Source organism: Poecilia reticulata, chromosome 12 (assembly GCF_904066995.2).
Source record: "Poecilia reticulata chromosome 12, P_reticulata-male-v2, whole genome shotgun sequence".
Classification (NCBI taxonomy): domain Eukaryota; kingdom Metazoa; phylum Chordata; class Actinopteri; order Cyprinodontiformes; family Poeciliidae; genus Poecilia; species Poecilia reticulata.
This window is the reverse complement of record NC_088841.1, coordinates 11,819,937-11,842,693: the sequence shown is the minus strand read 5'-3', so window position 1 is coordinate 11,842,693 and position 22,757 is coordinate 11,819,937. Positions and strand designations below refer to the sequence as shown.

The following is a 22,757-nucleotide window of genomic DNA, read 5'->3' as shown; positions in this document are numbered from 1 at the left end:
ATTTGTCAGTTGACTTAAACCCATTTCCTGTTGGTGTTAACAACTAGCTCACAGAATGAGAAGATGGAGTGCTGGGCAATAAAATAAAACTATTTCAATAATTTAATGAGAAACAGAAAATATCAATAAGAATGTAAGGTTAGGCCTTAACAGGTAGTCCATGGAGCCACCATTATTTAAGCATTTCTACAAGATAAAGAAGAGGGTTAGGGTTAGGGTCAAAATAAAATGCAGCAGTTATTATTGTTTAATTAATTAATATTTATTAGTTCTTTAAATTCATATTGAAACAGAACCTTTGCTAGAAACTGAACTTTTAATTTGAAAGCATATTGTGATAATTATCAAAAGGATTCTACAAGGAAATGAACATAGAGAAAATGTTTTTGCATTAGAACTCCATGAATAAATAATATCTTACCAACTGATACTAACTGAGCACTTAAAGTATATTGCATTGAATTTAGTAATAGTCAAAAATGGAATATGTGTTTGCATTCAACTCTACAAATCACGCAATACACTGGTATTGTCATTACAAAGGGTGATTCACCGAACAAGACGACAAAACGAAATTATACTACACTTACCTGAACAGGCAAGTCATCACTTCATAAATATCAAAAGCTACAATCACTCAAAAGTCTGTGTATGTACTCACTGCAAATTTCCAAATCTTCTTATTCTCGGTTTACTATGCAAACACGTCAGAGCAGCTGGTCATTTAGTCACAGAAGACACTCGCAACAGGACAGCGTCTTATCAACCAGGACGTTCTGAGTTGTCTTTTAATAACACGCCTTTTGCAAACAGGTGCAGTACATCATGTGTACATAGCAGTGTTCAGTCACCGCAATAAACTAGAACAGACATTGCAAATAGCTGTACATGAATAAATACTGGCAAACGTGAAGTTTGCAACGTATTCAAGCGTTATTTCTGTTCACACATAAGAGTGAGTCTGGTTACAGAAGACCATGTTAGCACATTTCTGGCTTTAACTGAAGAAGAAACGAAGGAAACTGGTGTCAAACAGCACTGAGAGAGACACACAGGGGTTAGTTTATGATTGATGAGAACATTTTACAGCTAGTTAGTGAATTATTATTGAGGAGAACGCTAACGTTCACTGGTTGTTTGCAATCAGCTGACAGCTCAGCTTACCTGTCACAAAAGCTTCTCGCAGTTTCTTTGGCTCCTCTTGGCTTCCAGTAGCGTTAATGACCAAGAGCTTCCCCGGAAAGAAGCGGTTTTATACCGACTGATAACCGTGTTTATTTCAAAAGAGGAAAACACTTGAAATTACAAAGTCATTTACACTGCTAGCCTAACTCTACGTACCCTTTTCCTCCATGTTTTCCACGTCGCCACCCATTGCGTAATGACGAAATGTGAGTGATAATCTCTACGTACGTGACGTCGTCCGTTCGTAAACAGATGCAGGCTTCTGTTCTTCTTCTTCTTCTTTTGTTTTTTATTGGCAGCTGGCATCCAACTTAAGGTGCATTTACCGCCACCTACCAGACTGGAGTGTGGTCATCAGAGATCTCAGAGGGAATTTTTTGTACCTCAATGATGTGTAGGATGTGCAAATCCACATCCTAACACACTCATTAATACATGAATTAATGCATGAGCATGCACTGGCATACACACACATACTTGGCCATATTCTAAATATGACTCTAAATATGACCCAGTGTTATTTAAGAACCTAAATAAAAGATTTCTAACATAATTTGATTTATTATCTAATAGATTAATCATAGACAGTCCTATATTCTTCCTGCTTAGTGACAACTTTAAAAACTGGCGTTCCTCTGAGTATTTATCACATTCTAACAAGACATGCTTCACTGTTTCCACCTGATTGCAATAACTACAAGCCCCATTCTCATGCTTTCCTATTTTAAAGAGCGAACTATTAAGTCCAGAATGTCCAATTCTAAGTCGAGACATAACTACTTCCTCTTTCCGCCTTCCACTCAGATAATTACTATCTCCAACATTCTTTTGAATTGTATATAATTGTCTCCCATTTTCATGATTATCCCATAGCTCCTGCCAAATCTTAATAATTTCTTTTTGAATAATAGATTTACCCTCATTTTTACTCAAAGGAACATTCAGATGAACAATATCTGATTTCAAGGCCTGCTTAGCTAAAATATCTACTTCCTCATTTCCTTCTATACCTACATGAGCAGGAATCCAGACAAATTTAACCACGCATTTATTGTTATGAAGATGAACTAATAATTGGTATATTCTTAATATCAAATCTAATCTGCAAGATTTGCCAGATTTAATACTTAATAATGCTGCTTGACTATCTGATGCTATGATAAATGTACTTACTTCCCTAGTATCAGTATCAAGCAACCATTCTAAGGCCAATATAATGGCTGATAATTCAACTGTAAAAACAGCTAAATGATCAGCTGCTCTCCTCTTAATCAAGACTTTATGGTGTGGGATATTCACTGCTGCTCCAGTTCTACCACTATTTGGATCTTTAGATCCATCTGTATATATAATTATGTTGTCTTTATATCTTTCAAAATATTTATTAACTACAACCCATTCTGGAGTCTTTCCCTTTTTAAGAATTTCACTTAATTGAAGATCAACTTCTGGAGTTAGAAATAACCATGGAGGAATTTCAGATTGAGGAACTGTAGCACTATACTGGAGCATATTTAAACCAAGATGTTTTGCCTTTATTTCCCCAATCCATCCAAAACTATTACAATTTAATTTATGATGTTCCCAACAGTCCTTCAGCACCATCTTAGTTGGATGATCACACTTATGTCCTTGTAGGTTCACCCAGTACATTAACATTAATTTCAACCTTCTTAATCTTAAAGGAAGCTCACCAGTTTCTACTTGTAAAGCAGCTAAATACGATGTTCTGAAAGCTCCACAACAAATCCTCAATGCTTTTGTTTGCTCACTATCAAGCTTTCTCAAATGACTGTCAGCGGCTGCCATATATGCTATACTCCCATAGTCCAGAGTAGATCTCATGAGCGCCTGATAAACTCCCAACCAGGCTTCTGTTTAACGAATATTCTGCTTTTAAGATTTAAATGAGTCAAAATTTCTTCATTATAACATAAACAAATCATTTTATTTTTTAAAACGTTTTTAATTTGTTCTAAACGTAATCAAGTGCATATCTATTTTAAAGCAAACTAAATGATCTCATATGCCCTCTTTCTCTCCTACATGTACACCTTAATAGATTCGCAATGCCTTGCAAGTATGCAAAACCCCAAATTTACCAACAGAGTCCACTCAAAATTCAATCTTAAGCATTTTTGGCCTTCGCAGATGTTTTTTTGCATGCAGAAGGAAGGAGATTATCTGTTTAGATGACACTATGATGTAATATTTAGGCCTTCCTGCAAAATGCGCTGTGATTAGAATACATTCACAAAACACAATCATTTTACAGGAGCGTGCATTTCTGTACATTTGGAGAGCTTGCCTTATGCATAATATCATAAGCTGTCGTTCTTGAATGCAGCAGACATACATTTACAGAAAACAAAGCTCATGCATTCTGCACAATGAGATGCGGTGGGGTCGGACATCTTTGACCTCTCTGGTCTGTCATGAGACATGAATCATTTATTTGATTTATTTGTGTATTACAGCGTCCACGCAGTAATACACACCATCATCTTGCAGAAAGGCTTTTCTTCATTTTCAATCATTTGTCAGTAGATGTCCACATACAGCAAAACTTAGAGTGAAAGGCAGTTCTGCAAAGTGACTAATTGAAGAGGGAACAGAAATGCAATCTCTACATTTTGATTATAAATAGTGTCATTCGTGTTAACAGATATAATACAAAAGCTTTTTAGTAGACTGAACTGAAAAGTTTTCACAATAACTTAAGATATATAGTTTTGCAGGAAATGCAATAATTGTGATTTATGACAATGATGTCTTACTGGAGGAAACCAAGTCAGTCATTGCTTTAATTCATTTTTATTTAAATTCAAATCAAACAGTACAACTGTACATTTTTAATAACTATGAACACAAATGTTTACCAACAACAAAAACATTTACAATCTGGTTCTTTTATACTTTAAATCACTTGTTCAGAAAATATATCTTCTTATTAGCTTTTTTAAATAATTTGCATCAAAATATTGTCAAGAAACCACAATGCTTTTTTTTTTTTATTGAATGACAAATCAGCTTTTATTTATTTATTACAACTAGACTGGATTCATATCTTATTTGTAAGAAAAATCATATGCTCAAAGTATGTTTAAAGGAATGAATGTCTTCCATATAAATGACTTTTATTTTCTTTACACTTTGAAAATGGACAATCGATTACAATCAGTTTAAAAAAAAAAAGAGGATCAATCTTTAGCCAGTTTTATGAGTAACATCCTTACAACAACCATTTTATTTCTATAAATGAATCTATGCTGTGATGTCTGCAACAATTTCTGCAGAAAAGTAGAGTAGCTAAAGTGGCAGGTCAGGCTTGAGATAAATATGCATCTACTGTATTTGAAAGCATTATTTCATCCTTAGTTTCATTAAAGTGCTTTAATCTGTTTCATTCGCACAGGAATAAAAAAAAACCCAGAATACACAATGAAGCTACCTCAGTCAGATGAAAGAAAAACTAAAAACAAGCTTCCGATAGCTTTAGAGTCACATTATTCGAAAAAGACTGAATGTTTTCTCTAAATGATACCATATGAATATTTGTAGTCTTTGTTAATAGGAAGTAGTGGCAGCATTCAGTCTGTCTTCTTATCAGCGGCAATAGTAGCTCCATTTGCAGCCACCTCTCCATTGCTTTGAGGCTGAAACATAGAAATTTGTTTTTGTAAGTGAGGCAGTTAATAAAAATAACACAAGGTTAATTTTTACACTTTAAAATAGTTCACCAAATGTCTTACCTTGTAAGTCCCATTACTTTTTTCACTGCCTTTTTGATCACTGTTTGCGTCTGTCACAGCTTTTTTGTTCCAGAACGCATTAATGAAGGGTGAAATAACAGGATAGATGATGGGTTCCAGGAACCTCTTATAGACCCACAACAGGACAGGAATCACAATGCAGGGAATACACACCATGGTTGTGGTTCACACAGGTGGACTAGACAAAGAACCCAAAAGAGAGAAAAGGACAAAAAGTACAAGTTACTAACTTGATATTCATTGAAATATTTCACCAATTTAAACTGAGTAAGGTGTAGGTAGTACTTTAAATGGACAAGATTGACTTTTTTCACACATCCTCATGTTTTTGAAGGAGAAAAGTAGAAATGCATCAGTTTCTTTCATATAATAGAGAAAAGCATATTATGAATTGGGTTGAAAAGTTTATATCATCTGGTGCAATAACACTCCTGATTTTCTGGCATACATTTACTATGGAGCTGTGCCTCTGCTTTTTAATGGTCTTTACTAATCCAGTTTATACATTTATATAAAACTGTCAACCTAATTTCAGGAGAGGAAAACTTTTTTTTTTTTTTAAACAATTCTTTCTAAAAGGACAGCCATTTCTAAGCCTGTAACACAATGACAGATTACAACAATGGGTCATCTTTCATTGTGCTGAGAAAATGTTATATATAAGATGCATTTTACTCATACAGTGAGCTCTAGTTTTAAGGCTACATAGTTTTATTAAATGTCATTGTTTCATCTGTAAAGACAGACCAAATATCCAGCAACTCCTCTGTCAGTGGACAACAAAATGAGACAAGCAAGTTATCTTTCTTTAATCAGCATCCCCCCCCCCACTTCCGATAAAGACATATAACATGTTTTATGTTAAAAAGCCAGTTTGGTGACATGCCAAAGCTTTATGATATAATCTAGTATGTAGTAACCTACACGGGTCAAAATGTATTCAGATTACTTGCTGCTTGTTTTCACAGAGCTTAAGCAACTTTTTAGAATACAGTTTTCAGTATACAGTCAAATCGGTATTTCTTAAATATCAATGATGAAAGTAAGACTTTAACAAATTTGCTTAGAGACTAGCTCTTCCCCTAAATAGGCAGTGGTTAAGCAGATGAGATAATATCTAAGCCATTACAAGTCATTTCTCAATGATTTTTGAGACGTAGTCATTTAGCTTAGGCCCATTTAAAGACATTGTATATCTTGATGGAAAAAGTGACCAAGTTCAAATTTAAATGTACTACAATTAATTAGATTAACCTGAATAAACCGAATTGAGTTCGGTTCAACAGAAGATAACACGACTTGGGTCTGTTTGCTACACTACATTTTTTTTTTTCGTTCACAACAAAAAACTTCAACGATAACTTACAGCTATATAGGATTTATCATGGGGTTTAATAACGACTTAAATTCATAACAGCCCGTTTAACGTAAGTCACGCTGGTAAAAAATAAATAAATAAAAATAATTTTAAAAAGCGGAAAAACCTTCATTTTAAACTGTTAATAGTTATTTTAACCCTAGAAATGTACCCCGTGGCTAGGAGACGTTAGCTTCCGGGGTTAACTCTGTGGCTAACAAGAGACATTAAAAGGCTCCCAAAGATTCCCTCCTAATTAAAAGCAAAAACTCTTACCTGTATAAGTCAAGTACTAAAACACTGGTGTTGTCAAGTACTGTCGGCGAAGTAAGCGCGAATATCTGTAAATTTGATGCGACTGAGAGAACTCTCTGGAACGTGATGTTTGAACACCAATCCTACTTCCGTTAGAGGTGGATGACGAAAGCGGAAACTACTCGCCAGCGGGTATTACTTTAAAACATTTGTTGTTTTTTCTGCAGACTTCTAACTTTGTGAGTGACTGATGATTGCTTGTAAGTTCTACATAGTTGTCTTCTTATATCATGCGCTGTATTTTGGAAAATATAATGCCAGCAAGTTAACGTCGCAGCCGTGTTTTGTTTTGTAATGGTTACACACTGACATATTTTTAATGACTAAGCATACTAGCTAGCAAACGGAAAACAAAAATTTAGTTGGGTATGATACACCTTCCCTACAAAAATCTAGGACGACCCATAATGTTAATCTGTTATAGTAAATCATAAGCATTAATAACCGGCATTTTATGTTGCATTTTGCAGTAATTCGTACCTTTTAATTCACCTGTTCATTAAGCTAAACATTTTTGTTTTTATTAAGATCCCAACATTCACATGTGGCCTTTTCACACTTCAATAAAGCAGCAAATTTGTACGATGACACTTTCTCGAGTACAAACTCTGACCTCAAAACTATGAACTTCCGCCAGTGTTTCTCTGTAAATGTTTATTAGTATATTATAGATATAAGCTCTGATTCATAAATATTGAATGTAGTCTTGTAATTGCTTAATTTTCAGTTAGGTTTCAAAATATTGCTTATGTCAAAGAATCTGCAGCTTATTTTTTTTTTTTGTTTGAAAAATTTAAATCAACTGGTCAGACTAAGAAAACAGAAATTGAAAAAACCCGAATTGGTGCATTTTCACTACAATTTTTTTATTGAGGAGAATTACGCAGAAAGGAAATGTCCAGGAAACTAAAAAAAAACTGAAAATAACCAAAAATTATGGTACCATTCACAAAGGCTGAGATCAGGTGGTCTATTATGTGCATTCCTATTGCAAGTGTTGACAAATATATTCATTTATTTTGTGTTTTTTTTTTGTTTTGTTTGTTTGTTTGTTTTCCAGTCCCACAATGCCTCTGTCCACGCAATCTCAAAGTCAAGATGAACAGTATGTTCTGGTAGCCAATTTGGATAACGCTCGCAATCTCTCCAACATCCTGAAAGCCATCACCTGCAAGGACCACGCCGTCTTCACAGCGACAGCAAATGGCCTGAAGGTCACAGTGGAGGACTGCAAATGCATGCAGGCCAATGCCTTCATTCAGGTCATTTTTATCAAGAATTTAGAGAAGCAAAAAAAAAAAATGTTTTTTCTGCATTTACATTTCTTCATACTCTTTCTTCTTAAATTCTTTCAGGCAGATATCTTTCAAGAGTACACATTAAAAGAAGATATGGTTATTTTTCAAATTAATCTTACTGTTCTGCTCGACTGCCTGAATATCTTTGGAGGAAGCACAGCAGCAGGTGAAATCTCAGAGACATGACTGGGAAATAAAAAAATGCATGACCCCAATTCTACACTTTTTTTTTTTTTTTACCTCATACCTTGTTTCAGGAGCATCAACGGCTCTGCGGATGTGCTACATGGGGTACGGTCATCCTCTGTTATTGTTCCTGGAGGAGGGTGGTGTAGTGACTGTCTGCAAAATTAACACACAAGAACCAGAAGAACCAATTGATTTTGAGTTCTCCAGTTGCAATGTCACAAACAAGGTTCATCTTGTTTTTATTCTTCAAAAAATAGCCTTTTTTGACTCCTCATAGAACATGTATGAGTAAATTTGTGTTTCTGTCACCTTTCAAAGGTCATTCTTCAGTCAGAGAGTCTAAAGGAAGCCTTTTCTGAACTGGACATGACCAGCGAGGTGCTGCAGATCACCATGTCCCCCAGCCAGCCGTACTTCAGGTGGGCTGTGTGAAGTTTTTAAAGTGTCCTATGGTTCATGATAGTGCAGTAAAAATGAAAACAAAAAACAAAAAAAACAAAAAAACCTTTCCAATAATTCACATTTCAACTGTAATGCAATGTAAAATCTATCATTAATTTATTAGGAATTATACTGTAATAAAATTTAGTTCCCTGTATTATGTGTATTCCCCTAAACAATAACCTCAATATCGTTTCTCGTTGTACTCCTCATTACCTTTAAAAACTGTTATTTTTCATTTCAACTCTACAGGTTGTCCACTTTTGGAAACTCTGGAAATGCTCATTATGATTACTCCAAGGATTCAGACATGATGGAGCTTTTTCAGTGCAACAAAACACAAACCAACAGGTGAGTGCAGTCATCAGTGGAAAACTCTCATTCACCACAGAAAAGCAAGAGGTCATCTAATAAAAATCTAAGCTAACAGTCACCTTTGCTTCTTAAAATTTTGGATACTGGTCTGAGTAATCATTTTAACTAGGGCCAAGGAATGCCCAACATTTGGACCAAAAAGATATTTTTGAAGCGAATTGAGGCAGTTGGTGAAACTTGTTTACATAAGTTCAACAATTAAAAATGCAATTGTGGAACAAAGTTCCACAGTTGCCACTTTCGGTTCTATCCTACTAGAGGTAGTTCATTGTTTTTACCACCAGATGTCACTAGATTCCATGAATTCAACCTTAGACCGTTTTATTCCATTCAGGCGCTTACAAAACTGTAAACTAAATGATCTGCAGTCATTTATAGTTTGATTATTCTCACCCTGGATCTCTCAACGACTTATTACAACTTCTGATTTGTTTTCCTCCTGCGACAGATACAAGATGTCCTTACTAAAGCCGTCCACCAAAGCCTTGGCTATATCCTGTAAAGTCTCGGTGAGGACGGACAGCAGGGGCCTTCTTTCTCTGCAGTACCTGGTCAGGAATGACAATGGTCAGATCTGCTTTGTGGAATATTTCTGTTGCCCTGATGAAGAGGTAGAGGAGGAGTAACAGCTGATTCGTTGTGACCCTGAGCTCCTCAAGCTCACCTGGGACAAACGACTTTATTTGATCACAGCCATATAAGGTTGAGCAGGCAATAGAAAGCTATGGGTACCCTTAGTTCTGGTCTTCTTGAAAGTCTGAAAATATCAACAGTTGGAATTCATATTTCACATTTTTATAAACAAAATCTTCAGACTTGAATTGAGTAATGCAATTTTAAAATTTTAGCACAATTAACTTGCCAATTGCAATTATTTGTGTTTCTTGATACGTGGGAGATCATTGCCCACCCAGTCCTGTCATGTACCTGTATGTAATTTTGCCAAAGTCAAACTCAAAAGTTCTGGGTTGAGTAAATTCCATTTATGTTTAATGTGTTAATACAGAAACATTTATGCAGGGATTCACAAGTATCTGTTCATGATGATTCTTTGTACAGTAAATATTTGACTCATCTGAGTACACTGAGGAAAAACATATTTTGTGGTACACATTAAATGTATACTGGAAAATGATTTTTTTTTCCCCATACAAAACAATTTATATCAAGTTTGGTTTATTTAACAGCATGTATTTTTTTATTAAAAAGGACTGTAAATACTTATGGTGTGTTGTAAAATAAAGATTTCTACATGGCCAATTTCTGCACATTTCACTGAACACAACATGACATAAAGAAGAAAAAAAAAAGTGGATTGTGGCTGCAGCAAATCATCTGCGTCCTCGCTGCATGCGCTCCCTCTTGAAAGCTTTGCGTTTGTTCTTCTTCACCACTTTTGGCGCAGGTGGCTCCGTCTGAATGTGAACAGGTTTCCGTTCATCTGGTGTAACAAAGACGTCAGCCGTCACGTCGTTGTCGATCTCCTCCATTGCGTCTTTCCTCTTTATTTTCTGAATCTCTTTCACCATCTGCTTCTCTCGCACTTTGGCTGCGGCTGCCAGGCGGATCTCCCGTCTGTGCTGTGGGTGCATGGGGGGGGGGTATAAAAATGCAGGATTACAACAATGGCTACAGCCAGTTTTTGGGATTCTAGTCCCAAAAAATTTATGCGCAACATAAAAAGACAGACTTCCTGTTTAAAAGCAGCACCCTGAATATCACACAAGCATCCAGAGCTTCCACACTTTTTGTTTCATTCTTATCTCACTGAAAATTATTTAGCTACCAAGTAGTTCTGCTGTAATAACTTTCAAATCACAGTTTGACATGTTGGTGCTTATTGGTTGTATACAAAAGAGTGGATTTATTTTTTTTCCTCTTGGATTAAGTTTTGTTGTCCATCATGTTGAAAAAAATAAATGCAGGTTAACCTGTGGCGTCTCTGGTACAGAGTCAGAGAACATTTACTCTCCCTAATAATATAAACCACTTTCACAATGGCAGCAAAAGTTAGATGAAATGTCCATCATCCACGCTTGAGCAATGATGAATATTATTACAAGAGAAAAGCCAAAAAATATATAAAATATGAAATGTGACTGTAAAAATAAGATAGAAACTTGATTAAATGTTGTTGTTTTTTTTTTTTTACCAAGTTTGGAGATCGGAAGTTTGGATTTTCATATAGCGTGGGCCCTCCAAAACTTCCCTGGAAGATCTTTATGAGGTTTAGAACAAATCGTGGGCCGATCTCCACCAGAGAGGCGTCCTCTTCAATTATCTGAAAGTGAAGAAAATAGAGGAATCATTATAAATGGAAATCAAAGCCAGAGAAAAACAAACACTCTGCCTTGTGTAAAAGTGTCTACTAAAAATTTGCTTTTACAGTGTAAAACTTGGAGTATATATGATGAAAGATCACCTGGTAGTTTCTAAACCATATTCTGTTGTCTGCGATGGAGAAAGTGTAGACGTGGTCCACAAAAGGCTGACTCTTAGGATGGTAGTGAGGCGTGGAAAATGTCTACAAGAAAGATTATTTCTTTGAAACTGAAAAGAATTCTACAAACATAGAAAATACATGCATTGGGTAAGAGCTTAGCATTTCAATTATCTAGTAGCTTAGGTTCCACTTGCTAAACATTTTTTTCATGACAAAATCTTAAGAATTTTCCATACTTAGGTTTTTTTTCTTTCAAAGCTAATTTCTTTTAAAAGAAAAAAAAAACATGTAGTAAATGTTGTGCCTCGGTCTGCTTTACATATAAAACCTGCAAAAACAATGGGAGGATTGTTTGACTTAAGAACTAAGCGCAACTACAGAAAAATGAATAAAAATAGATGGAGGGAATAAATTAAATTAAGGAATAGACAGATGACTAGATAAATGGGCGAACAGACTATCAGACTGATGGAAGGAATAAAATAACTGGATGAAAAAAATGGAGAAATTTGCAAGCCAATGTATAGAATTAAGTCCAGAAATAAATTGTCCTTCTTTTTCTACCTTTAAAATCCAGTCACACTAAATTCCACCCTGTATTAGACATTTTCACCGTAGAGGGGGGGATTTCTTTTCAAGCTTTAACGACAAAAAACATACCTGGATGAAGAGTTCCTTCAGTAAAGCATACTGCGGCTCTTTGTCAAATTTCTGTTAAAAGGGAACAAAGAGAAAGTTTTAGACTTCATCAACCAAAGCTCTGCTCATTATTCAGATCATGGAGCACAAAACAAAGGCTATTATACATTTTTATTTTCATCGGGCAAATCAGCAAGTTTTCCCTGTGTGACACTCACTGGATCAAACGAGAGCAGGGGTCTGGATCCTTTCAGGCAGTTTCCTGTCATTTTGAGCTCAGCCAACGTGTGAACTGGGAGGGCAACAATAACATTGATCAAGTATCTGCAACACCACAAACATCCTCTGCACCTACGAGCTGAAGGAGAGAAAAAACCTACTGTTCTGAACCAGAAACTTTGCAGAAGGTCCATGCGGACAGTTGGAGATCCTGCAAAAAGAAAACAGAATGATTCGGTGTAAAATATATTCGGTTTCCAGTAATAATCGAGCTTAAAAGTTTGGAAAAAGTACCACAGACAGAAACCCTCACCACATGTATAGGTCCTGCTTCTTCTTTGCCTCGAAAAAGAGGCACTTGTTGCAATTTTTGATTTCACACACCTGGAAAGCACACAGACGTCAGGCTACGCTGTGAGACGAGAGGAATCCTGTTCTTCACACAGACTTACCTCATTAACAACAAACAGCTTGTCCTTCCTGTCCATTTTGGTATCTGGCACAGAACGTTGTGTTAGTTCATCTTGGCTCATCATACATTCAGGCGTTACCATCATTAGAGAACTCTGAATGCCTCAACACTGACCTGCTTTTGAATGAGGCATCATGGTCCTCAGGTCTTGCATCAGGTGTCTGGTTCTGAAGTTTATTCCTCTTGAAGAGAAGATAAGAACTCTTTCCTTGTTGGTCCATTTGCCCTGGAAAGATTATCCCATGATATCAAACTAGTTGCAGGAAAAGCAGATAGACACGAAGTGCCACTGGCAACTTTAAAATCACGCCGATTGAAAACTACAAGCTGCATGTCTGTTATTAATCAGGCATACCAACTAATCATTCAGCTAATGGGAGTTATATTTGTGTTACCAGGTAAAGTCCAGAAGCAGATAATAAAGTACAATATTCTGCATATTTTAAAGAACCAAAACAAAAACTAAATACCTTAAATATATTAACAGATAAACATATAAAAAAACGTTTCCATTTAAAATGCATTTCTTGAAAATGGTTTTCTAAATTCTGTGTTAGTAATTTCTGAGATTTTATCTACATTTTCAAGGTTATCACACAACACAAAACCCATAAAGACCTAAACTACTAGCAATTAGAGGCAACCAAAGACAAATTGGAATTCTGGTGGGCTCATTTCAAGATTATTAAGTTATTTCATTTGATCATAATTTTCATTGTAAATATTCACCACTAACTGGTTGTCTTTGAAATAATATAGGGCCTTTCTATAAAGGATCAAACTCTTAGAATTTGGCCTGAACAATGTTACAATTAAGCGTCTTTCCATTGTGGGAAACTTTAAATCGTGAAAGTAGCTGACGATTTGTGCATTCATATAAAAGTCTCCCAATGTAATCCTATTGCCAAATTAATATAACGTCATTGATAACGATTTTATTCACTGCCAAATATCATGGAGAATGAAGAAATCTAAAAAAACGCATTTTTAATCGCTTCTTTTTGGTATTTCAATTACTTTTCACAACTTTAACTGAAGACCTTCTGTCGATACGTTCACGTGTTGTTATATGTTTGCAGTGGTTTATTAAACGCTTAAGTCTTCTATTAATACCATTAATCGCCTTCTTTAACAAATAAAAATGGATTCTACATGAGAGCTGGTGCTAGCTTAATGGCTAATAACAAGGCTAATCACTTACCATAGAAACCGGAGCTGGGACAGTAACTTCATTTTTGGTCTCCTGCTCGGTTTCGGGCGGAGTTTCACCTTTATCTACAACAAATTTCCCCTTTTTCCCCTTTTTGTCCGAGGTTCCATCTCCTCCACGTTTTCTTTTGGACGCAGCCATGCTTGTACAAGACCTTCTTCTACTTTTTGTAAATGATGGTTGGCAAACAACGTAACGGAGCAGTACCGCCACCAACTGGCTTGTCCAAGACATGGGACTGGCAAAAACCCAAATATCGCGTGAATCAACGACAGTCAGTTCATGCTTGTATTTAAACCCCAGCGGAACGAAAAAATGGTTCCGTACCAGTCTGCACTCAGACTTCGCATTTAAACAAGCTGACAGCTAAGTATGGAAGTAAATATGTGCCATTTAGTTCCATACTAAGGAGATCAAAACAAGGGTGGTTTTAAATTATAATACAGTGTCTTTAGAAATATCTAATTTTAAGCTAATTATAGAGACAAATTGACCCAACAAGTTCTAACGATTCATATACTCTGTTGTCCTATTTTTTGTGTGTTTTGTCCTTTTTATACATGTATCTTTTATTTCTCATTAAATACAAATATGTTTAGGTGCCCAGATCCAAAATGAATAATATTTGGCATGTGTCTTAAAGGATCAAAAGTTTTATTATCTCCCATAAAAAAATTAAAAAAAAGAAACATTTGATTAACAGAAGCAATTGCCACTCTTGCAGTGATTTTAAAAGTATTCAAGTATTCATACACCTTGATTTTTTTGCACGTTAAAACCTTTTGGAGATTTTAAAGGGTGCGTTCACACTGCAGCCTGAAGTGACTCAATTCTGATTTTTTGGCAATTCCGATTTTTTTTTTGCCAGGGCCGTTCACACTGCCAGTAAATGCGACCTGTGTGCGTTCTGCAGTGTAAACGGGCAAACCATCTGAAAGTGTCCCGCATGCGCACTAGAGGGCGCAATAGCGTCAGCGTTCTAAGAGTTCTGCCAACCGCCATAAAAAGAAGAAGTGCTCAGTGTTTGCGGAAGTAAACATGGAGGCTAACGGTGGAGCTTAGCTTAAATATTTGAAGTTGTTGTCCGGCCAGAGCAGCATATTAACAACTTACTCCTCATTATAGTTCGTCATGGTTGTTGTTTTTCTTCCCACTTGCGCATATCAGGACACAGAATAGTGAGATTTGTTGAGAATCAGTGACGTTCAGTTTGGATGAATGAGACCTGGACGTTAGGGCGCATTTGAATCGGATATGGGTCGCATTCGAAAAAGAATCCGACCTGTGCTGTTCACACTGCCATGAAAAGATCAGATACAGGTCGCATTACGTCAAAAAAATCGGAATTGGGTCACTTCAGGCTGCAGTATAAACGCACTATAAAGATATAGTTGTTCCGACCTTTCCTTGGGTGGAATGGTGTGAAATGTCATGAAACTCCAACTGTACAGTTTGAGTTTCGCTCAAATCAGTTCTGCAAGCACCCGCTAGATGTCACTATGAACGCAGACACAGAACGCTGCTTTCATTGACACGGAGTATGGGACCAATCTCTCTCTCTCTCTCTCTCTCTCTCTCTCTCTCTCTCTCTCTCTCTCTCTCTCTCTCTCTCTCTCTCTCTCTCTCTCTCTCTCTCTCTCTCTCTCTCTGTATATGTTTCACACACACATATGTATAGGTACGATTACGTGTAATCGACTCACCTCTCACTCTTTGAGAGTGAGAGGTTTCAAACATTTTTCAACATGTTTGAAAAATGTTAACATTAAGAAATATTTCAAATGTGTGAAAAATTGAAACAAAGTCAAAGTAGGGGGGCAACGTGTATTTGTATATCATTGCTCTGGATATTAAAAACATGCTATTAAGGGCATCAACAAAGCCGCTTGTGTTCAAATGTTTGCTGACACTCACAGGGTAGACATAGTGAGACTTTTAAATCAATGTCAAGAGCAGATGGCTATATTATGTAACATTATTGCAACTAAGTAGAACTGAAAACGGGAGGGGGAGTGATTTCCTGGGCCATCCCGATAGAGAGCCACCAGTTAGTCTGCCTAAAAGTGGATTACTCACAGATAGCGGGATTTATTTAAGATGCTGTATTAACATGAATACTGGTGGCTCCTTGCTCACAAATAATATTGGACAGTCCATGGCAAACGCAACAAACTTTTGAGCATTCATTCACTGAAAAAGTGACTTCGTGTGCATGAAGAGGCCTCTCCTTTTAAAAAAAGGAAGTAAAGTGAATCAGTATAGTGGAAAAACAACAGCAGTATTGCAACAAGTGCTCTCCATGTGCACTTGCTTCACTTTTAAGTAGGCAAAGCTTGGCTTGGCCAGTCCATACCACACTGTGTATGTTTCCAGAATCTTCCATTCCCCTACATTGGAAGTGTTCAGTAAGAATGCACATGTGTGCATTTGCGTCAGTGCCCGCCCATGAAAATCTGTTGAGGAGTGTTTTTCCAGAGATTGAACACAATAAGCTCTGAGGAAGTTTCATGCGACAGACAATAATAGGATGCAAAGATCCCTAAAGGAATCTGTCTCCACATCTCCTCCCGTGCCCTCCAAAGCAGGGTTGGAGTTTCCTTGGAAACAAAATGCACCTCGACATTGTTTACTTTTGTGTGAGCGATGTCTATGTCTGAGAGCGGGGTACATTTGTTCCCAGAAAAAAAACAAAAAAAACATGTACTGTATCTTCCATTTTGAAAGGTCCCATCTTTCTTTTATCATCACACAGAGACAGGAAGAGCTCTAAAAAAATACTCTTCAGTTTACACATTTATGAAAAAGTATAGAAAAGAGAGTCAAGGACAGGTTTCCTGCAAAGACCTAATATACCGTACTTGGAGACCAAACTATCTTTATAGCTCTCTGCGAGAGGAAAGAGGAAAAAGGATAAAAAGTGATTTACAGCACATCATTCAGATGTTCATGGTGCGTTTTACAATATTTGTTCATACTCAGAGCGACCAAAAGTTACTAAGGTAGCGCCAAGCAGGCACCATGTGTTGCCCTCCACCCTCGGCCCCCCCGGAGGAGACGTGACTATTTTTGTTTTGCAAAGAAAGCCAGGATCTTGCAGCATAAAGACGGCAGCCTTTTCTTCGGTCATAATGGGCATAATTGCAGCACAGGCAAATTGTCTTGGTTTACCACAGGGGAGCATTTTAAAGTGTGTTTTCCTTTCTGATACCAACGTGGACGCCTGTTCCCTGATAGGATAACAGATAGGGAGCGTGTTTACATTTTTTAAAGACTGCAGTGAAATGCCACTCCTTCCCAAAACACACATTAAAAAAATATAAAATGCTGGTGTTTATTTTCTTCATCATCATCACTTGCAACCCGATTCCATATGGTAACATGTATTAGTTATTATCACTGATACCTGTGTAACATGGTCGGCAAGTTGCATTCGTTTCCTGGAAGCTCACTCTGAGGTTAACCCAAGCCTTTATGTTTGGAGGTTTCAGGATTATGGTGACATCTCCTAGATCACCTAGATCACAATCACATTGGCTGCCAAGATACCTTAAACTGAACCTTAAACTATGGTTTCATCTTAGAATATGACCCATGGGAAATTGCTCGTTTTATATGGAGAGACATATGTTGATAAGAGTGCAAAGAGGTTCCAAGACCAAACATCGGTAAGATTTAACCATAGCAACAATGACAAAATAGATAAATACAAAAGAGAAAAAAATAACAATGTGCATTTTTACATATCTACAATCAGACAAACGATATGTTGATGAGACTTGAATAAACTAACATGGCTGCTCAGCAGTTAGAAGAAGAGATAATGTATTTATAATATAAATTGATGTTAATATTAATATTACTTATATATAAATCTAAATATGTAAAGGTCATGTTGATACAACAATCGTCACATTGCCTTTTGGTTTTGTTCTGGGGTTGATACAGAAATTCTGCTCCAAAACATGTTAATATCCTGAACAATTTGATTGTTGCATATTTTCGTATTTAGACTTGAATATTAGTGAAAGTGGCAAGTTCAGTCATCTGGAATGGCTCCAAGGAACAGATCAGACATATTGAGGTATACAGTTCTCTTTCTGACAGCTTGGCTGAATTACTTAGATCAGTGGTTCTTAACCTTTTTTGAGGTACCGAACCCACCAGTTTCATATGCACATTCACTGAACCCTTCTGTAGTGATAAATAAAATATGATTCCCCCCCTCCTCCCCCAAATTCAAGACATAGGGTTAACCCAACTATTGTCGGGTCACTCCATGATCACTAAGTCTTCTTAAAAGGTAGAGCCTCTGAGAGCAGTTCTTCAAAATATAGTCAGTGCTTTCAGCAAAGTTGAGCTGACCGTCCAGGAACGACCCAAGGTATTTAAAATTTGCCACAATTTCAACAGGTTGGCCATCGAGAGAAACTGGAACCACTTTAAGGTCTTGTTTAGATCATTTACTTAGCTCTACATTCTTAAGAGAATGAAAAATTAATAATAAATAATAAAGACATTGCGGTATTCTGATTTTGTAATGCAATGATATTAGTTGTGTTACCACCTCCACGCCACTAGAGGCAGTAGCAACCCCGAAAAGATGCGACTAAGATGCAGATTTAGAAGTACACCGAAAGCTACAGAATGGGGTATACATAGACATAATGTAAGAGTAGGCCACGCATTGGCTGCTCCGGCGCAGGAAATACGGCGGCCATCTTGGAGCGGTCGTCCCTCCTACTTTGCTCAACCAAAACAGCAGAAGATGCCTCAGCACTGAGGGATATTGTTGTTCGGATCGATGGACTATTGATGTGAGGGCACCACAAACAACATTTCACAAGTAAGATGGACATATTATCGTGTATATTTTGTGATTGGAATATTACTTTACTGTGCTTATGTCAACCGGCGAGATACCAGCTAATATTAGCTACAGTGCTTGGTGTAATACGGGGTTCAGCCCTGCTATGAAGGCTATCCGAAATTCTGTAAATCTAAAAAAAAAGATTATTCTCTAACATTGACTTAGATTATCTGACACAAGAGCCTACATTACAAATGAAACAATGTCACATATATTATAAAACTTATATTATGTGTTATAACATTCACCAGCAAAGTTTACACAGTTGGTAAAGACTATTATGCAATTCTTTCACTCTGTCAAAAGTAAGATACATCCCAAATCTTCCGTTTTTGTTTTGAAGGTTTCCTAAAGACATGATGTGAGGAAGAAGTGGGAGATATCTTTAGAGAGAGACGGATTCACTGCAGCACGGATGAATTTCGCATCGGATATTGGACTCAATCTCAGATGCGGAATCACTCTGAAGCTAGAACTCGTAGGCTGAAAACATATGTATATCTATATATAAGTGTATATACAACATGTATCCAATATATATTATTCAGTATTAATCATTATTTATTTGTGTCATTATTAATCACTATTTGTTTGTGTTTGTATAGTTATATAAATATGTATTGATATTACTAAATAATTTATTAAATAAATTATGAAAGGCTGTGTGCTTTGTAATATGCTCATCATACATCAATGTAAGAATATTCCATTCCTATTCTATTGTTATAGCCACTAAGCATATTTAAATATGCTGAACTATGTATTAAAAACATACTTAAATAATACAATTGTTTATAAATGTAGCTTTGATAGATGTTTTAATATGGTTTCCAGTAACAAAAAAGCGTGTTATGATCGATTAAATGCGCTGATATGTGATTGCGCCTACTAAACACATAACGCTGAGTGCAGTGGTGGACCGCTCCAATATGGCCGCCCTAAGTCTCGTCAGCGACAATAGGCGAGAGCTGTCCCTGAGGCGTCTATTCTTATATTATGTCTATGGGGGTATATGCCACGGACTTCCGTTTTAGCACTTCCGCATTTTTTTGCCACATAGAATGCTTCCGGTGCAAAGGCAACAGTATGTTAACAATGGCTCTTCGGTTGCTGCAGGACTATTAATGATGCTTGCAGAATTATTCAGACGTCCTGAAAAGCTCCAACAACAACAACAAACGATTTAAGTTGGGTGTGTCAAACTTCACAATAACTTCGTAGGTAAGTTATTAAATTGTTTGTATTCACCATGATGCCTCATATGTCTGACGTAGCTAACAGGGACAAGCTTACAAAGATGCTATGTAAACATTATGTATTTTGATTAGCTGTGCAGTGTGCAATCTACATATCTATGCTTTATATATATATATATATATATATATATATATATATATATATATATATATATATATATATATATATATATATATATATATATATGTCTATATTGTGCCCAAGCTATCAGTCAGAGCTGAAGTTAGCTTCCGAATGAAGCATCTAATTCGGAAAATAGCTAAAGGGCGATTAATCTTAATTTTTCACTATATTGAGCTTTTTTAATGTGTTGTACTTTAAAAACAACACCTAGATATTTCAAACTTAACTAGATTATTCTGTACTATTAGCAGAATAAATAAAACATTTGTAAAACCTTCTAATTGATTTGTGAAATTTGTAAAATGTCAATAATAGATTCCAGAACATTTTTTGCATCTGGAACGCATTAGATCTGAATTATCAAATTGGCATTATTTGTTATTTAAACTTTCCGTTTTATTTCTCTCTCTTTTTTTATTTTATTATAGCTGGACAGTTCTGTTCGGTGGATTCCTGGAGGAAGAGATAGACTGAGCTAACGCTGCCATCAACTTTTCTCCTGCTATTAACTTTTTTGCTTTTCTTTATAATAGACAGTATTTCTATCAGTTGTTCTATTTCCGTTTTGTATACAGTATTTGCTATATATTTTTTTATTTTTACCTTAATGCTTACCTGGTCAGGTGAGGTGGAAATGTACATCCTCTTGATTACTGACAAATGTCAGAACCACATGGACTGAGCTGGTTACGTCAGATCAATCTGAATCTTTATTTCTCATTAAAATGACTTCTTGTCATTTTAAGACATTGTTATAAAATTGCATCTTTATTCTGCTGTAACAAAGACTGCATTCTTGCAATTAAAAAATCTTGTATTCTGACCATAATGCTCCCTTATACAACTCACAGAAATGATGATTGAAATCAAGGCACGTTTTCAAAGTATTTTCTGTGATTTTATTATAGAAATTGAGGACGGGAGGAATCGATTAAAATCAAATCTGGTATGAAAAAAATCTTGCAAGTCATATCATCCAGCCTTATTCAGCATATTAAAATATACGACTAACTACATATTACTTAATATTCACATTTCTTTGCTGGTATTACCTAAATGTGTTGCATTTTAACATCTCACTTGAATTCCTGAGCTACATGCAAATACTCGATATAACGTAAACACTGAGAAAAGGGGAAAAAAAGGTTTGTGAAATGTAAGTATTACAAATGAGATAAAATTTTATTGTAGGTACAAACAGGATAGCAAAATGAACAGTGACTATATAATATACTTCCTAGGTCAGAAATCAGACTTGTTTGTCTTTACTGGTGATGAAAATTCATCAGGAGAGGAAGACCGGCTCAGCCCCGTCCAGGATGACTGTCAGGGTAGCCAACAAAGTCTGCAAGTATTTTTGCATATCTGGTGCTCTGGTTTCCAGATCATAGTTTAACCAAGTAAATAAAAAGTTAGGCCACGTTGTGATGATCCGGCAGACCGTGGACTGATGGACGCCGTCAGCTGGTCCAGGTGCTTGGATCCAATGGAAAGGTAATCGGCACAGCGGCTCAATCATGGCTCAGAAACACATCACGAGGTGTTGCGATGCAAATCTGAAGAATTAAAAACAAAAGTAATAAGTGTTCATATGTAGTTACACAACGTAATCAAAACTAATAAATCCTCAGGTCTTTTTGAGAGTTTTGCTTGAAAATAAATTGACAATATCTCAGGAAATTAAATGTTTAAGTGAAACAGTTCTGGTATCACAAAGAAACTGCAAAAAATGTTTCAGAGGTGTAACAACACTGAAGTTACTGAGTAAAGAGTGAACTTAAATATTTACTACTTAGAAAATGCATGTTAAAATCTCAGTACTCTTGAAAGTGTGCAGGTGAAATTAATTTAAACTACTAGCAGGCATAGCACAGGGTTTGCTCATCACCAACAGTAATACAAAAAATTCTGCATATAAGAGGCATAAGTTTATAAAAGGCCAGGCAAACCTAAATTTACCATTTTAAAAACAAAAAGCAGCGGGAGGATGTAACTTCATAACCTCATTTTCTAAGCAGAATCTCAGAAGGGAAAAAAAAAGAAATTACATTGTGTAACTCAAGAACAGATTATAGCAGCCAAGTGGAAAAATTCACTCTAACGATTACAATTATGAAACAGCAAAGGTAGATGTCATATCTTTGGGATTCGGGAAATGTGATTTCCCGTGATTCGGGAATCACGGGAATCCCGAATCCACCTGCTCTGTGGATTTTTACCTTTTCAAATTGTTTAAAGGTATAGTTATCTTGGTTTATTTAACGTTTTGACTTTAAGATGAAAAAACAAAAAAATAGTAATCATTTTGCCATTAAGCAAATAAATACTTTTGTTAATTCTAACTGACCTCTATTATTCTTATTAAATATATTTGAAACATGAAATAACAAAGTCTCAGCGACACAGTTTAACATCAAAAACCAGATCTATGTAATCCCCAGGTATCATTTTTAAACTGACAACAAAACTCGTGGAGCCAGTCTTCCGTTCATCTGTGGCGACCTGAGCGGTGGGCGGGGTTTGGAGGCTGGGCTCCTCGGTGCCATCCCCGCCCTCCTCTGGTCCATCAGGGCGCGGGGAGAGTGCCAGTCGCG

The 22,757-nt window shown here is 36.3% G+C and overlaps 4 protein-coding genes and 1 long non-coding RNA gene across 8 annotated transcripts in view; 1 reads left to right on the top strand and 4 right to left on the bottom strand.

The window, feature by feature from the left end:
• dym (dymeclin) overlaps positions 1-1,401 on the bottom strand; it is a 50,530-nt gene extending 49,129 nt beyond the window's left edge. For both annotated transcript variants that reach the window (XM_008424485.3, XM_008424486.3), the window contains exon 1: positions 1,165-1,401. The gene's annotated coding sequence lies outside the window, so the exon portion shown is untranslated. The remainder of the gene's footprint in view (positions 1-1,164) is intronic.
• A 2,582-nt stretch (positions 1,402-3,983) lies between these two features.
• c21h18orf32 (chromosome 21 C18orf32 homolog) lies at positions 3,984-6,733 on the bottom strand. Its single transcript, XM_008424487.3, has 3 exons — positions 6,592-6,733; positions 4,938-5,136; positions 3,984-4,841 (listed from the first exon to the last, which is right to left on the bottom strand). Exons 2-3 carry the CDS (start codon positions 5,112-5,114, stop codon positions 4,776-4,778), a joined length of 243 nt encoding a protein of 80 aa, XP_008422709.1. The 5' UTR covers positions 5,115-5,136; positions 6,592-6,733; the 3' UTR covers positions 3,984-4,775.
• rad1 (RAD1 homolog (S. pombe)) lies at positions 6,673-10,193 on the top strand. 3 transcript variants are annotated; one of them, XM_008424489.3, is made up of 7 exons: positions 6,673-6,762; positions 7,691-7,892; positions 7,986-8,094; positions 8,186-8,343; positions 8,436-8,536; positions 8,811-8,909; positions 9,382-10,193. In XM_008424489.3, the coding sequence occupies exons 2-7, from the start codon at positions 7,698-7,700 to the stop codon at positions 9,557-9,559; spliced, it is 840 nt and encodes a 279-aa protein (XP_008422711.1). In that variant the 5' UTR covers positions 6,673-6,762; positions 7,691-7,697; the 3' UTR covers positions 9,560-10,193. The 3 variants fall into 3 exon arrangements, with proteins under 3 accessions (XP_008422711.1, XP_008422712.1, XP_008422710.1); XM_008424490.3 differs by having other exon boundaries at positions 6,729-6,809; XM_008424488.3 differs by having other exon boundaries at positions 6,738-6,830.
• On the bottom strand, positions 9,902-14,146 carry bxdc2 (brix domain containing 2). The gene is made up of 10 exons (XM_008424491.3): positions 13,908-14,146; positions 12,821-12,932; positions 12,687-12,730; positions 12,548-12,618; positions 12,396-12,445; positions 12,234-12,307; positions 12,037-12,087; positions 11,356-11,457; positions 11,086-11,214; positions 9,902-10,513 (listed from the first exon to the last, which is right to left on the bottom strand). Exons 1-10 carry the CDS (start codon positions 14,055-14,057, stop codon positions 10,265-10,267), a joined length of 1,032 nt encoding a protein of 343 aa, XP_008422713.2. The 5' UTR covers positions 14,058-14,146; the 3' UTR covers positions 9,902-10,264.
• A 7,180-nt stretch (positions 14,147-21,326) lies between these two features.
• Positions 21,327-22,755, bottom strand: LOC145554178 (uncharacterized). Its single transcript, XR_014090219.1, has 2 exons — positions 22,666-22,755; positions 21,327-21,719 (listed from the first exon to the last, which is right to left on the bottom strand). It is a non-coding gene; the product is annotated as an uncharacterized LOC145554178 (long non-coding RNA).
• Positions 22,756-22,757: the final 2 nt, after the last annotated feature.